This window comes from Leopardus geoffroyi, chromosome A1, assembly GCF_018350155.1.
Source record: "Leopardus geoffroyi isolate Oge1 chromosome A1, O.geoffroyi_Oge1_pat1.0, whole genome shotgun sequence".
Lineage (NCBI taxonomy): Eukaryota > Metazoa > Chordata > Mammalia > Carnivora > Felidae > Leopardus > Leopardus geoffroyi.
In genome coordinates, this window is record NC_059326.1 from 114,623,669 (window position 1) to 114,638,139 (window position 14,471).

At 52.3% G+C, this 14,471-nt stretch overlaps 1 protein-coding gene across 1 annotated transcript; it reads left to right on the forward strand.

Moving 5' to 3' along the window:
• The first annotated feature begins 10,670 nt into the window (after positions 1-10,670).
• EGR1 (early growth response 1) lies at positions 10,671-14,070 on the forward strand. The gene is made up of 2 exons (XM_045490543.1): positions 10,671-11,526; positions 12,232-14,070. Exons 1-2 carry the CDS (start codon positions 11,226-11,228, stop codon positions 13,557-13,559), a joined length of 1,629 nt encoding a protein of 542 aa, XP_045346499.1. The 5' UTR covers positions 10,671-11,225; the 3' UTR covers positions 13,560-14,070.
• Positions 14,071-14,471: the final 401 nt, after the last annotated feature.

Genomic DNA, 14,471 nt, shown 5'->3' on the forward strand with positions numbered 1-14,471 from the left:
TGAGTGATCAATAAATAATGCTGCCTGAAATATTGATGGTGAGTTTTACACTAGCATCCCTTAGCTGTGCCTGTCTTTGGGGAATTTGAGAGCTGACAGAGAAATGCATGGCCACCAAAGAGCTCTTTTCTATCTCTGCCAAGAGAGGGTCTTTCTTTGCCAAGATTTCAACCTGTTCCCATCTCAGCCAGAATCATGACTCATTCCCATCAAGTAAGATGAGGACTCAGCCAGCAACCTCCAACCTGGGAAGAGTCAGGTAAGCTAAACAAAGCAGAGACCCTTCCTGATACTTTTGTCTCAAGACAAAGAGATCCCATTTCCTCTGTTCCATGTCCATCTTGGACCTTCCAGGTCCAGCTCTCTGAGCAGGATCTCAGAAGGAGAACTGCAGGTTCCCTGTCCCCCAGGTTGACCGTTTAAAGCATGAATAGAAGGACTCACATGCTCCCAGACTTCTCTGGCCCAAGTCACTGTCATCTAGTTTTGTTCTCCCTGGAAGAAGGGTAGGGGAGAGGAGGAGCAGGTAGAAACTCTTGAGCCCTGTTGAGCCTGACTCACCCGATGCCAGGGCCCTCCTTGGCAGAAGCTAGGCACACTCAGATCTTTGCATGCATAATGCCTTCCGCCTAGGCACTCTAGTTCTGCTCCACTTGGTCAGCTCCTGCATGCACTTCAAGTCTCAGTTTAGAAGTGACGTCCCTGCCCCATCCCATCCCGGTCCCTGTGGCATTCTGCTCTTCCTCCCCAACACCTCCCCCTGTTTGGTCGTTGCCTGTTTCCCCACCAGACTGAAAGCCAGGGCACAGGCAGTGAGTGGGTCTACCTGGTGCACCACGGTTTCCCCAGCATCTAGCAGGGGTCCTGGCACACAACAAGCACTCGGCACATTTTTGCGGAATGTTCTAATGATGTCCTGTAGTGCTTTTCCACTCCTGAAAAAAACATCAACCTTCAAACTTCACTGTCTCTCTTGGCTGAGCTGTTTGCCTGCACCGGAGGATGGGTGTCTGCACTAAACAGCAGCAGCCCAGATCAGCCTCCCTTGCTCTCACTTCTCCTGCATGTGTTCATGCTCATTTGCTCTCCTTTCTCTCTCACACACACAGATGGGAGTCAGCTTTCCAGCCACATTCAGTTCTCACTTTAATTCAAAAGCTAAATTGGGAAGAAGAGCAGCTTCACACTCCTAATTTAGCCTGGGAGAGAAAAAGGGAGACAGCCTGGATTTGCCAGGGAAAGGAGAAAGTTGGGTGTGGGGTGGGGAATGGTGGCAAACATACCCATAGCCTAAGGGAAGACAATGAAACTCTTACCACCCAGCTTCTAAAAATAAACCATCTACAGCTATGACCCCAGAGTGACCCTTATTAAGCCTCTTTCCCATACAAGTGTAGCCATTCCGGGCATTCCCCCAGTCTAGGGGTAGGATTAAGGGAGGCAGAGGAGATTGTGGTTATTAAAACTATGAAAAGAGGGAGATGCTGCTGCTTTGGTCACTGGTAGTACAAAATCAGGAAGTTCTTCTTAAATCTAACTTTAATCCCTCTTTTGATAGCTGAAGTGGATGATGAATAAAAACAGTCTGCAGGTACTTGCCCACTAATATTCATAGCAGTGTTATTCACGAGAGTGAAAAGGTGGGAACAGTGGCGCCTGGCTGTCTCAGGCGGTTAAGCATCCAGCTCTTCATTTCAGCTCAGGTCATGATCTCATGGGTCATGAGTTTGAGCCCCGCGTTGGGCTCCATGCTGGCAGTTTGGAGCCTGTTTGGTATTCTTTCTCTCTCTCCTTCTCTCTCTGCCCCTCCTGTGCTCATGAAAAACAAATAAATAAACTTAAGACAAAACAAAACAAAACAAAACAAAACAAAAGGTGGAAATGGTCTAAATGTCCATCAACAGATGAAGGATTAAACAGAACGTGGTATATACATACAATGGAATATTATTTAGCCTTAGGAAGGAATGAAGTTATGACACATGCTGCAACATGGACAAAGCTCAAAAACATTACGCAAAGTGAGATAAGGCAGTCAAAAAAGGGCAAATATTATGATTCCACTTACATGTAGTACCTAGAATAGACAAATTCATCGAGACAGAAACTATAATAGAGGTTACTAGGCAGTGGTGTGAGGGAGCAGGATGGGTACAGAGTTTCTCTTCAGGAAGATGAAAAAGTTCTGGAGATGGATGAAAGTGATGGTTGCACAACATTGTGAGTGTACTTAATGTCAGTGAATTGTACACTTAAAAAAAATGGTTAAACTGGTGGGATGCCTAGCTGGCTTGGTTGGCCGAGCCTGCACCTCTTTATCTCCAAGTCCTGAGTTCAAGCCCCACTTTGGGCATAGAGTTTACTTTTTCAAAAAAAATGATTAAAATGGTAAATATTATGGTATGTATATTTTACAAATGTCTTTATTTTATTTTATTTTATTTTGAGAGAGAGAGAGCACAAGCAGGGGAGGGGCAGAGAGAGAGGGAGAAACAGAATCCCAAGCAGGCTCTGAGCTGTCAGCATAAAGCCTGATGACACAGGGCTTGATCCCACGAACCATGAGATCATGACCTGAGCTGAAAACTCAGGTCAGACTTAAGAGTCGGACACTTAACTGACTGAGCCACTCAAGTACCCCTATGGCGTATATATTTTACCACAATACATTTTTTAAGAAGGCACTGAGTCCAATGTTGGCTTGAAGACTGTCACCCTGCCATGATGACTCTCTCTGAGGCATGACCAGAGGGAAACTGAGTCCTAGAACTTCAAAAGACCCCTCCCCTTACTCACAGGAACAGAAATGCTGCTTCTGCCTGGAGTACAGAGAAGAACCGTCTGGGGCATTCCTGAGGATAGGAGCTAACTCTGCCTACCTCTTATCTCTTCTTATCAGTATGATAATCTGGAGGGAAGTTCTTCTTCCTGGTTCTGGATTCCAGCATCCTCTTCAGTCACTTCTTTTGACTTTGCCCTAAACAGGGTTCTTATATGGGTGTAGTAGATAAGGGGATGGTTAGAGAAGGGAAAAAGAGAAGACCCTTCCATCCAGCCTCTCCCACTTCCCTGTGGCCACTATACCAAGGAAAAGGGATGCATGCACCTTTGGGCTGAGCTGCCTGTCAGTAAATTTAAGTGTCAAATTTTCTTGCTCTCTGCGTCTGACTGGGTGGCACCTGAAGGGAGTGTGTGATAGCTGGTACTGATGCATCCAGACCTCACCCTCTCTCCTAGATGACTACATGATTTCCTGCCTGGTCTCCCCACCAGCACTCCCCACCCAGCCTCCTGCAGAATGGCCAGTTGGCTCCCCAACTGCCTGGGAAGCACTTCGGTGGGTAGGAGATGATTAGGGGTTCCACAGTCACTAAGCTCCCCCTATGATAGCACATTTCACACTGTTGTGATTGCCTGTTTATCTGTCTGTCTCCCACACCCAGACTACAAACTGCAAAAGAGGAGTCACCTTTTTACTTCTTTTTGTATCTTTAATACCTAGAGGAGCAGATGTTTGATAAGTAACTGTTGAAATGGTCTGTTCACATGTCTGTCTGCCCTACTCGACTTGACTCAAGAATCCCTAGAGGGTGGGGGTGCCTGGGTGGCTCAGTTGGTTAAGCATCCAACTTTGATTCAGGTCGTGATCTCAAGGTCTGAGTTCAAGCCCCATGTCATGCTCTGCGCCGACAGCTCAGAGGCTGGAGCCTGCTTCAGATTCTGTGTCTCCCTCTCTCTCTCTGCCCCTCCCCTGCTCATTCTCTCTCTCTCTCTCTCAAAAATAATAAATAAATGTTAAAATGTTTAAAATAAATAAATAAATACAAATAAAGAATCCCTAGGGGTGAAAGCTTTGTCCAGTTCATTCTGGAACCCCAGAGAATATGTTGTTCTTGGTATGACTTTGGTTTCAGTCAGAGGTTCTGAAGCCAGACTATCTGGATTGGAATCCTGGCTCCCCCATTGCTCAGCTTTCTGACCTTAATCAAGTCACCTGCCCTCTCTGAGCCCCCTTCCTCATCAATGACATGGGGGTGAGAATAGTGCTTACTTCATGAGGTATTGTGAATACAAATGTCTGTCAAATGTTTAGCACAGAGCCTGTCACATTGTAAATGTGTCTTATGGGTGAGGTGGGGGTACAGAATGCATCTAGATGTTAAGAAGAATAAAAAAAAACAAGCACCCACAGGTCATGGCTGCATCCTGGTATTTTGGGGTAGGGGGTGAGGCCAGTGCCACTGTGACACAACCCCAGGGGCTGCCTGTCCCCTACTTCCCTCCCCCTCCCACCAGGTCTACAGAGTCCAAGCTCACCCACCATGAAGCTGAGCACCCCCAGCGCTGGGCTGGGCGGCGGTGAGGGGCCAGAAATAACCGCCGTTGCTATTCCTGCTTTTCTAGGCTGGATGGGAACGCTGCCTCTCTCATCTAAAGGCTGCTCCAGACTTCCTGCACATCAGTGGGCTCTTATGTAACGCTCCCCTCCCTCTGCCTGCCCAACACGCTTCCAGAGATTTCTGCAGCCAGCTTTGCTGCACACTCAGCTGAGGGGTGGGGAGAGCAAAGAATCCACCACAGGCCAAATTGTCCTGTAAGTCCAGTGTCTTGACAGCTCCAGGCCTGGGAGAGGATCCACACAGCACAGGGCAGAGAGACTGATGTCCAAGGACAGCAGCCTCTTTCTGCATCTGCAGGTTACTCTGAGGCAGAAAGGACCAGGAGAGCCCTATCTGAGTGTTCACCCTCTCCCTCTGCCCAAAACAGATGCTCTGTGCCAAATTATTATGCTTTAGTGTCTCCACTTTAGACCTAACCTGTGTCTGGCACACAACCCATCAGCCAGACTCTGAGGATGGCAACACAGACCCCAACTCTCTCAGGCAGATCCCCTAATCTTGGCCAAATCCTCCATGTCCCTTTCCTGAAGCTCCTAGAACCCACCCCGAGCATGCCAGGTACCCTCTTCAGAGCCAGGGGCCCCTGTGCCTCAGGCCTCAGCATCACTCTCCATGAGCCCTTCTTAGAACTTGCCCCTCTCTGGGCACCTGTCAGTTAAACATCTGGCCCTTGGTTTTAGCTCAGGTCGTGATCGCAACATTCTCGGGATTGAGCCCTGACAGCATGGAGTCTGCTTGGGATCTCTCTCCCCATCTCTTTCTGCCCCTCCCAAGCTCTCTCTCTGTTAAAATAAATAAACATTTAAAAAAAACATTAAAAAGAAAAAAAAAAAAGAACATGCCCTTCTCCACCTGGCTTAGGAGTCAGGGTTTTCCTCTGGCACCTGGTTTCCCCACCTGTAACTGGAGCAAAATACAATGGCTTCACACTCCAACACCTCGAGGGGATTTTCTCTTTCATCTCCCCTGGTCATTCTTCATGTCTCCATTTCTCCTCTTCTGTCAGTGCACTTTCTGTCCCCTCATTCGACCCCCCACCAGATCTGGCCTCTCCAGAGGTTTCTCCTCACCTCTCACAACCCTTCCTTCACAGGGTAGGAGTAGAGCTGTACCCAGACCTATTGAAGGCCAGGCCCTCCATATTTCCGGCAGAACCCATCAGCCATCGGAAAGTGTGACAGGCACCCCAGACGGAACTGAAGGGAGAGTCACTTCCTGAGCCCCAGGCCGGCCACAGCAGTGGCAAACCACGATCTGAGCAGCACATGTGGGTGCTGACGTAGTCGGGGTTGAGGAGGAGGAAGTGGCAGTGGAAAATGGGGCTTGTTTTCCTCTGACAGATGCTGGGTGCTCAGCAATGGGTCAAGTTTCTGAGACATAATGATTCCCACTGGCTTTTGCTTGGAGCCCCAGGTGCCCTGGGCAAGCTTAGTTCTGCTCTCACCTCTGTTCCCTACTCCTCTCCTGCTTGCAAGGAAAGTCGGAGTGTAGCCGGCAGCTGGAGTGGACGGCACCCCTTCCAAGAGCTTCTCACCTTTCCCAGGGCTTCTGGCACCAGTCACCCAGGATGCAAGGTGTGAGAGTCCCACACTCATCCCTAATGCTCCTGGAAACCCTGTAGATCCCAGGTCAGGGTGCAGGTGTGACTCTGAGTCTTGTTTACCCCCAGTTTCATTTCCATTAGACCCCAGGCTGGTTGTCAGTTTTGTTGGGCACAAGTTAGGTAGGTGCTCAAAAGCCCACCTGAGATTTGGCTCCTTGGGAGGGGTCAGTTCTTTTCACTCTGTCTCCTCCTCGCCTTCCAGTCCTCCCCCAGCCCCCACCCATGAGAGCAACCAGGGTTGTGCCATTGCCCAGAAGACAGACCAGAGGAGCATGGGGATAACCTAGATGATTCCAGCTGTATTGCTGAGAAGGCAGGCCCAGAGCATAACTCTATCCAGGGAGAAGACTCTCAGGGCCTCCTTCTCACTGGTTTCCCAGTCAGAGAGAGGGCTAAGGTCTGTGCAGTGTGTAGGGGCTTTGAGCCCACTCCTCCCAGTGCTCTTCAGGGGCGTATACCATGAAGGCAGAGCAGGGTGGAAAATGATACCTCCTCCTCTGTATGAGCTATAGAGGGCAGAATAAGGGAGAAGAGGGTGGAGGGGTACAATTGAGCCTTAAACATTCTCACTGCCCATACCTTAGCTTGAGGCCCTAGACTGATCGCAGCCTTTCCCTCCTGAGGCCTTTGCACAGCTGTCCCCTTTGCCTGGAATGCCCTCCCCACCACACTCCTCTATGCACAGTTGGTTTCCTCTCATCCTTTATGTCTCTGCATAAATGTCACCTCCTCTGAGATGCTTCCCTCACCTCTCTAGTATGTTTTACTTACCATAATCTGAAATCATCCTTTTTATTTACATAGTTGTTTACTTGTGTCACTGAATAGCAGTTTCCAAGAGGGCATAACTCCATCTGCTTTCTTCATTGCAGAATCCCCAAGACTTAGAATTGTTTCTGATACAAGCAAGGGCCAATAAACCTTTTAAAAAATAAATCAATGTGTTTTTTTTAAATGAATGTTTTACTCAGCCTTACCTCCTGCTATTTCCCAATCAAAACCCTCTCTAGTGCTTTAAAAAATATATTTATTTATTAATTAAAGTTTATTTATTTATTTTTAGAGAGACAGAGACAGGGTGAGTGGGGGAGGGGCCGAGAGAGAGGGAGAGAGAGAATCCCAAGCAGGCTCCATGCTGCCAGCACAGAGACCAACGTGGGGCTCAAACTCGTGAAACTGTGAGATCATGACCTGAGCCAAAACCAAGAGTCAGATGCTTTACCAATTGAGCCACCCAGGTGCCCCTGAATGTTTATTTGTGTGTGTGTGGGGGGGGGGGGGAAGCGAGCCAGAGAGGGGCAGAGAGAGAGGGAGACAGAGGATCTGAAGCTGACAGCAGAGAGCACAATACAGGGCTCAAACTCACCAACCATGTGATAGTGACCTGAGCCAAAGTCAGACACTTAACCAACTGAACCACCCAGGTGCCCCTTAGCTCATTTTTTCCAGGCAGATCACACAAGGACTGTTCTGGCCACCCTCCCCCCAACCCTAGCCTGAAAGTTCTTCACTTCCTCACCACAACGTTTGGTTCTTCTCATGTTCGCTCTCCTCTAAAATCTTTTTATCATCTTTGTCCCCTTCCCTGGAATCTCTCCCTCCTCTTATCTTCTGTGTTCTTCAGCACAACTGACATTTGGAGGCTAACAGGGCTGCTTCCTATTCTTAATTCTCTCGCAACATGGAATCCAGTCTTCTTTTACCTAACTGTAAGCTTCTTAGAGGCCGGGGTGTATGCCATAGGCCTTCCCAATCCTTGCCCACAGAAAGTCCTCAGAAAAGTTCTATTTGTTGTGGAAAATGGGTGTATTAATCAGAAACTGCTGGATTGTGAGTAACAGAAACTGAAAGGAGCCTATTTTATTAAATCAAAAAGAAATGCATTGGCCTGCATAACTAAAAACCTCAGGCTGTATCCAAAGACTTACTCTCTGTATGTAGAAGCCTTCTATGTTTTCCTCTGCATTGGCTTCATTTTCAGGTAGGCTTTCCAGTCCTCATGGCAAGATGGCCTCCAGGCTTACATTCCATTGGCTTAGTACCATCAGAGAGAGAATTGTCCTTTTTCAAGAGTTCCAGAAAAAATCCCAGAAGTGCTTTTCATTAGCCTTGTTTGGGTCATGTGCCCATCCTAACTCAGTTGCTCTGGCTAGGGACATGGAATGGTCCTAGGATGGAGCATTCTAGATGGATAGCCAGGTGTGAGTGACATACCCACTCCTAGGTCTAGAACAGGGTTGTCTTCCTCCAACCACATGGACTGGAGTGGTTCCCCAAAAGAAACCGTTGTCTGGGGAGCAATTATGAAAAGAGAGGGGAATTGAGGTTGCATATGCAAAACAAAAGATATAGACTATAAGGATTTCCATTGCCCAGCTTCAGTGAGGATCTGAAGATAACTTAGGTCAACTTCCACATGAGAATCATAGGGGAATTGGTTTGTTCTGGCTGTGCTCTTGGGATCTGGGCAGCTCCCCAGGGACAGAAGGAGGATCCTAACTAAGATGAGGAATCCACTCAGTTCAGTTCTGGCACTCACAAGGTCAGAAAAATTGTGACTCAGTAGGTCTAAGGTAAAATTTCTTCTTCTTTTTTTCCCAGAGCTCCAGAAGTGATTCTGTCACACACACAAGGTTGTAAAATTCTGTTCTAGGAAGTGATGTTTTACTTCAGCAAGAAAGATTCAGATTAGCTCTTCAGGACAATGTCCCCTGTGTTAGAATTGGAATGGTTCTCCCTTTCTGCACAGTTTTTCAGAAAAGGATCACTGGAGTTTGCTTGGAGGCTGAAGACGGGTGGGTGAATCGTGGGTGACCCTGTGGGTCAAAAGCCCCTGAAAATAACAATAGTCACTGTTTATTGAATGGTAATTCCAAGGCAGGAACTGTGCTTTGGGACTTCAGTGATGTCAGTCCATGTAAGCTTCAATTTTTCACAACAATTCTTCCATGTGGGTATCATTAACATTACCTCTATTTTACAGTTGAAGAAAGTGAGATACAAAACGCCTGGCCAAGATACCCAACCTGGGAGTGGCATTCAGACACAAGGCCATCTGACCCTGACTGGCAGGAGGCCTCAGAGAAGGTACATCACTCGTGGCCCTAATGGACAACACGGTTAGGCATTAGGAGTGGGCCTCTCACCACGCCCTAGCCATTTGGGTTGGGGAGCTCAGACTTAGAGCACACAGGTTCATTGCTAGATTCCTTAAATAGATTTTTATAAGAAAATGTGTGTGTGTGTGTGCCTGTGTGTGTGTGTTGGCATGCGTGTGTCCGTGTGTAGAGGATAGAGAAGGATGAAGCCCAAAAGTTAGTGCCCCTCCCATTTAAACCCCAGGACTCTGACCTGTTTGGGTTCACAGGGACCCCAGACCTACCCCCGTCCGTCCCTGTGTCCTCAGCACCCTCCTTCCACACAAATTTTGTGCTTTCTTTTTAAATTCAGAAAAACAGCACCTCCCTGGATTGAGAGCTAGAGCAGGAGCCTTCCCCTCTCGGAATCCCTGTTTTCTTGGGGTGCGCATTTAAATGCGGGGGTAGGGATGGGACCGAGAGGGCTTCCCCATTCGCGTCCTGCTCCTGGAAGACCTGCGGGAATCGTTCCCGCCTACCCACCCCCGCCCTCCCGCCCTTAGGCTGGCTCCGGGAGGGAAGTGTTATCCCGCCTGGAGTCTGGGCGCCTCGGCGGTGGCGGCTCCCCAGGGACTGCAGGGAGAACCCAGGCTGCGGCGCCTGCTCAGTTCGCGCTCACTGCGTCTAAGGCTCCCCCGGCCTGGCTACGCGCCCAGCACAGGAGCAGGGAGGGGGAACCCGAAGCCGGCGGAAGAGCCCACTCGGCCCGGGGCCCGGGGAACTAAGCTGGAGAGGGGACCTCCAGGGGGCAGCACCAGGCCGCTAAGCAGGTCCTCTCGGTGCCAGCCTAGGGGTCCCCAGACAGCCCATAGGGAAGCCCCCTTTTCAGATTGCCTCACTGCCCGCCCATCTCCATTTGTTCTGGATAAAGGTGGGAAAGTCTTCCACCACCACAAGGACCACCAGCTCCTGGTTGAGAAGCAGGTGGCCCACCGCAACCCAAAGAGACCTAAGGAACCACCTAGCGAGTATTTCCTAGCCTCAGTTTCCCCCATGACATCTGGAATGGCTTCGTGCCATTGGTCAAGGCCGGGGGGTCAATGCCCCGCCTCTCCTGGGCGGCCTCTGCCCCGGCCAGCCCAGCCGCTCCTCCCCTTAGCTCCCGCCCCGCTCCCACGGTCCCAGAGGTGGGCGGGAGGGCCCTGGATGACGGTGGCAGAACCCCGGGCCGACTCGCCCTCGCCCCCGCCCCGGGCCCGGGCTTCCCCAGCCCAGTCCCCGCTGGGGAGTCGCCTGAGCCGCGATGCGCCAAGCGCTACGCGCCCGGAGACCTCCACCAGGGCGTCCCCAGCTCTTGCGCTCATTCTGGCTCCCAGGGAGGGGGAGGGGGGGCAACCAGGGAGCAGCGAGCAACGACCCGGAAACGCCATATAAGGAGCAGGAAGGATCCCCCGCCGGAACAACCCTTATTTGGGCAGCGCCTTATTTGGAACGGCCAGATATGGCCCGGCCGCTTCCGGCTCCGGGAGGAGGGAAGAAGGCGGAGGGAAGAGGCGGGGGCAAGGCTGGGAACTCCGAGGCAGCCTGAGTCCGGGAGTCCCCAGCTGAGGCTTGAGTCCTAAGCTTTCTTGAAGCCTAGACGCCCAGGGTCCAGGAGTCCGCGCAGGGGCCGGGGTGAGGGATGGCGGTGCCCACAGCTCTAGGATAGGGGGCTTCACGTCACTCTGGGTCCTCCCGGCCGGTCTTGCCATATTAGGGCTTCCTGCTTCCCTAATATGGCCATGTACGTCACGACGGAGGCGGGCCCGTGGCGTTCCAGACCCTTCAAATAGAAGCGGATCTGGGGAGTCGCGAGAGATCCCAGCGCGCAGAACTTGGGGAGCCGCCGCCGCCGCCTGCTGCCATCGCCGCCAGCTTCCGCCGCCGCAGGACCGGCCCCTGCCCCTGCCCCAGCCTCGGTAGCAGCGCCGCGTCCACACCCGCTGGCTGCGAGGGCGAGCCTAGAGGCCCCACCTGCTCCCGCCACAGTGTGCCCTGCGTCCCGCATGTGACCCGGCCAGGCCCCCGAGAGTGTGTCCCCCGCAGCCACGGCTCCGGGCTGCGCCCACCCGCCCCAACACCAGCTCTCCAGCCTGCCCGTCCGGGATGGCCGCAGCCAAGGCCGAGATGCAGCTGATGTCTCCGCTGCAGATCTCCGACCCGTTCGGCTCCTTTCCTCACTCGCCCACCATGGACAACTACCCTAAGCTGGAGGAGATGATGCTGCTGAGCAACGGGGCTCCCCAGTTTCTCGGTGCTGCCGGGGCCTCAGAGGGCAGCGGCGGTAACAGCAGCAGCAGCAGCGGGGGCGGTGGAGGTGGAGGGGGCGGCAGCAGCGCCAGCAGCAACAGCGCCTTCAACCCTCAGGGGGAGGCCGGCGAGCAGCCCTACGAGCACCTGACCGCAGGTAAGCGGTGGCCGACGCCGAGGATTAGCCCCTTCGCCACCATCCTGGCATCCAATCCTTTCCCACAGCCTTGCAGCGCCCCCTTCACCGCAGCAGTGCTCCTGGACCTCAGGGATGCAAGTGGGGTTTCCCTTCCCTTCCTCGCATCCTTAGGGTCATGTGCTAGAGGGATACCTGGGGACACCCACCTCACCCTCACCCTCCTTGTCCCTAGCTGTGCGCAGAAGAGCGAGCTTCTGTTTTGGATGGAGAGCTCGGGCTGCGTGGGTGGGTGGAGGGGGGAGGGCTTGTTTTGAAGAGCAGGGCTGCGCCCCCCTTTCTCCAGACATCCTTGCGTTGCTTGCCGCCTGTGCCCAAGGAATGGCCGTGATCCGTGCCCAGGGATGTCCTGGCAGCCCGGGGTAGGGGGCGCGCACTAGCCGCGGCGGAGGGGTTGCTGGCGGGAATCCCTTCGTGGCGCAGCCGCCGCTGCGGAGCGCGGTGAGCTGCAGTGGAGGGGGATTCTCCGTATTTGCGTCAGCTGTTGTTGAAATGGGCTCTGCCGCTGGAGCGGGTCCAGGAACATTGCAATCTGCTGCTATCAATTATTAACCAGCTCAGGAGTCAATGGTAGCCAGCCCGACCTCTTGCCTGGCAGCTCGTGTCCTCGTCCTCCAGTGATTGCTCTCCAGTAACCGGGCCTCCTCCCTCTCTCTCTCCTGCCAGAGTCTTTTCCTGATATCTCTCTGAATAACGAGAAGGTTCTGGTGGAGACAAGTTACCCCAGCCAAACCACCCGGCTGCCCCCCATCACCTACACTGGCCGCTTCTCTCTGGAGCCTGCACCCAACAGTGGCAACACCTTGTGGCCTGAGCCCCTCTTCAGCCTGGTCAGCGGCCTCGTGAGCATGACCAACCCACCGGCCACCTCATCTTCAGCACCATCTCCAGCAGCCTCCTCCTCCTCCTCTGCCTCTCAGAGCCCACCCCTGAGCTGTGCAGTACAGTCCAATGACAGCAGCCCCATTTACTCAGCAGCACCCACGTTCCCCACACCTAACACTGACATCTTCCCTGAGCCACAAAGCCAGGCCTTTCCAGGCTCGGCAGGCACCGCGCTCCAGTACCCGCCTCCTGCCTACCCTGCTGCCAAGGGTAGCTTCCAGGTCCCCATGATCCCTGACTATTTGTTTCCACAACAGCAGGGGGACCTGGGCCTGGGCACCCCAGACCAGAAGCCTTTCCAAGGCCTGGAAGGCCGTACCCAGCAGCCTTCACTCACTCCACTGTCTACCATCAAGGCCTTTGCCACACAGTCGGGCTCCCAGGACTTGAAGGCCCTCAACACCACCTACCAGTCCCAGCTCATCAAACCCAGCCGCATGCGCAAGTACCCCAACCGGCCCAGCAAGACGCCCCCCCACGAACGCCCCTATGCCTGCCCCGTGGAGTCCTGTGACCGCCGCTTCTCCCGCTCAGATGAGCTCACCCGCCACATTCGCATCCATACTGGCCAGAAGCCCTTCCAGTGTCGCATCTGCATGCGCAACTTCAGCCGCAGTGACCATCTCACCACCCACATCCGCACACACACAGGCGAGAAGCCCTTCGCCTGCGACATCTGTGGGAGAAAGTTTGCCAGGAGTGATGAACGCAAGAGGCATACCAAGATCCACTTGCGGCAGAAGGACAAAAAGGCAGACAAAGGTGTTGTGGCTTCTTCTGCCACCACCTCCCTCTCTTCCTACCCGTCCCAGGTGGCTACCTCCTACACATCCCCAGTTACTACCTCTTATCCGTCCCCAGCCACCACCTCATATCCATCACCTGTGCCCACCTCCTACTCCTCTCCTGGTTCCTCAACCTACCCATCCCCTGTGCACAGTGGCTTCCCCTCACCCTCAGTGGCTACCACATACTCCTCCGTTCCCCCTGCTTTCCCAGCCCAAGTCAGCAGCTTCCCTTCCTCGGCTGTCACCAACTCCTTCAGCGCCTCAACAGGGCTTTCGGACATGACAACAACCTTTTCTCCCAGGACAATTGAAATTTGCTAAAGGGAAAGGGGGAAAAAAGGAAAAGGGAGAAAAAGAAACACAAGAGACTTAGGACAGCAGGAGGAGATGGCCACAGGAGGGGGTTCCTCTTAGGTGAGATGGAGGTTCTCAGAGCCAAACCCTCCCCCTCTACTCTACCCTAGGGTCGGCGTGGAAGGTCTATTGGCCTGCAATCCTCTCTGCCCACTTGCCCTTCCTCCCCCGTCCCTACTCCCTTTGACTTCAGCTGCCTGAAACAGCCATGTCCAAGTTCTTCACCTCTTTCCAAAGAACTTGATTTGCATGGATTTTGGATATATCATTTCAGTATCATCTCCATCGTATGCCTGACCCCCTGGTCCCTTCAATGCTAGAAAATCAAGTTGGCAAAATGCGGTTTGGGCCGTAAGAGCCCAGCCCTGCACCCTTGTACAGTGTCTGTGCCATGGATTTTGTTTTTCTTGGGGTACTCTTGATGTGAAGATAATTTGCATATTCTATTGTATTATTTGGAGTTAGGGCCTCGCTTTGGGGAAAAAAAAAAAAAGAAAAGCCAAGCAAACCAACGGTGATCCTTTATTTTGTGATGATGCTGTGACGATTAAGTTTGAAGCTTTTTTTGAAACAGCAGTCCTTGATATTAATCAGAGCATGTGTCAGAGTGATGTTCCGTTAACCTTTTTGTAAATATTGCCCGACTGTACTCTCACATGTGACAAAATACGGTTTGGTTTTTCTTCTTTTTTTGGAAAGTGTTTTTTTTTTCGTCCTTTTGGTTTAAGGAGTTTCACGTCTTGGTGCCTTTTGTGTGCTGCGCCTTGCTGACAGCTTGACTCATGCCGTAGTGAGGGACGTGCTCACCTCTAGCCTTAAGGGGGGCAGGGAGTGATGATTCGGGGGAGGCTTTGGGAGCAAAATAAGGAAGAGGGCTGA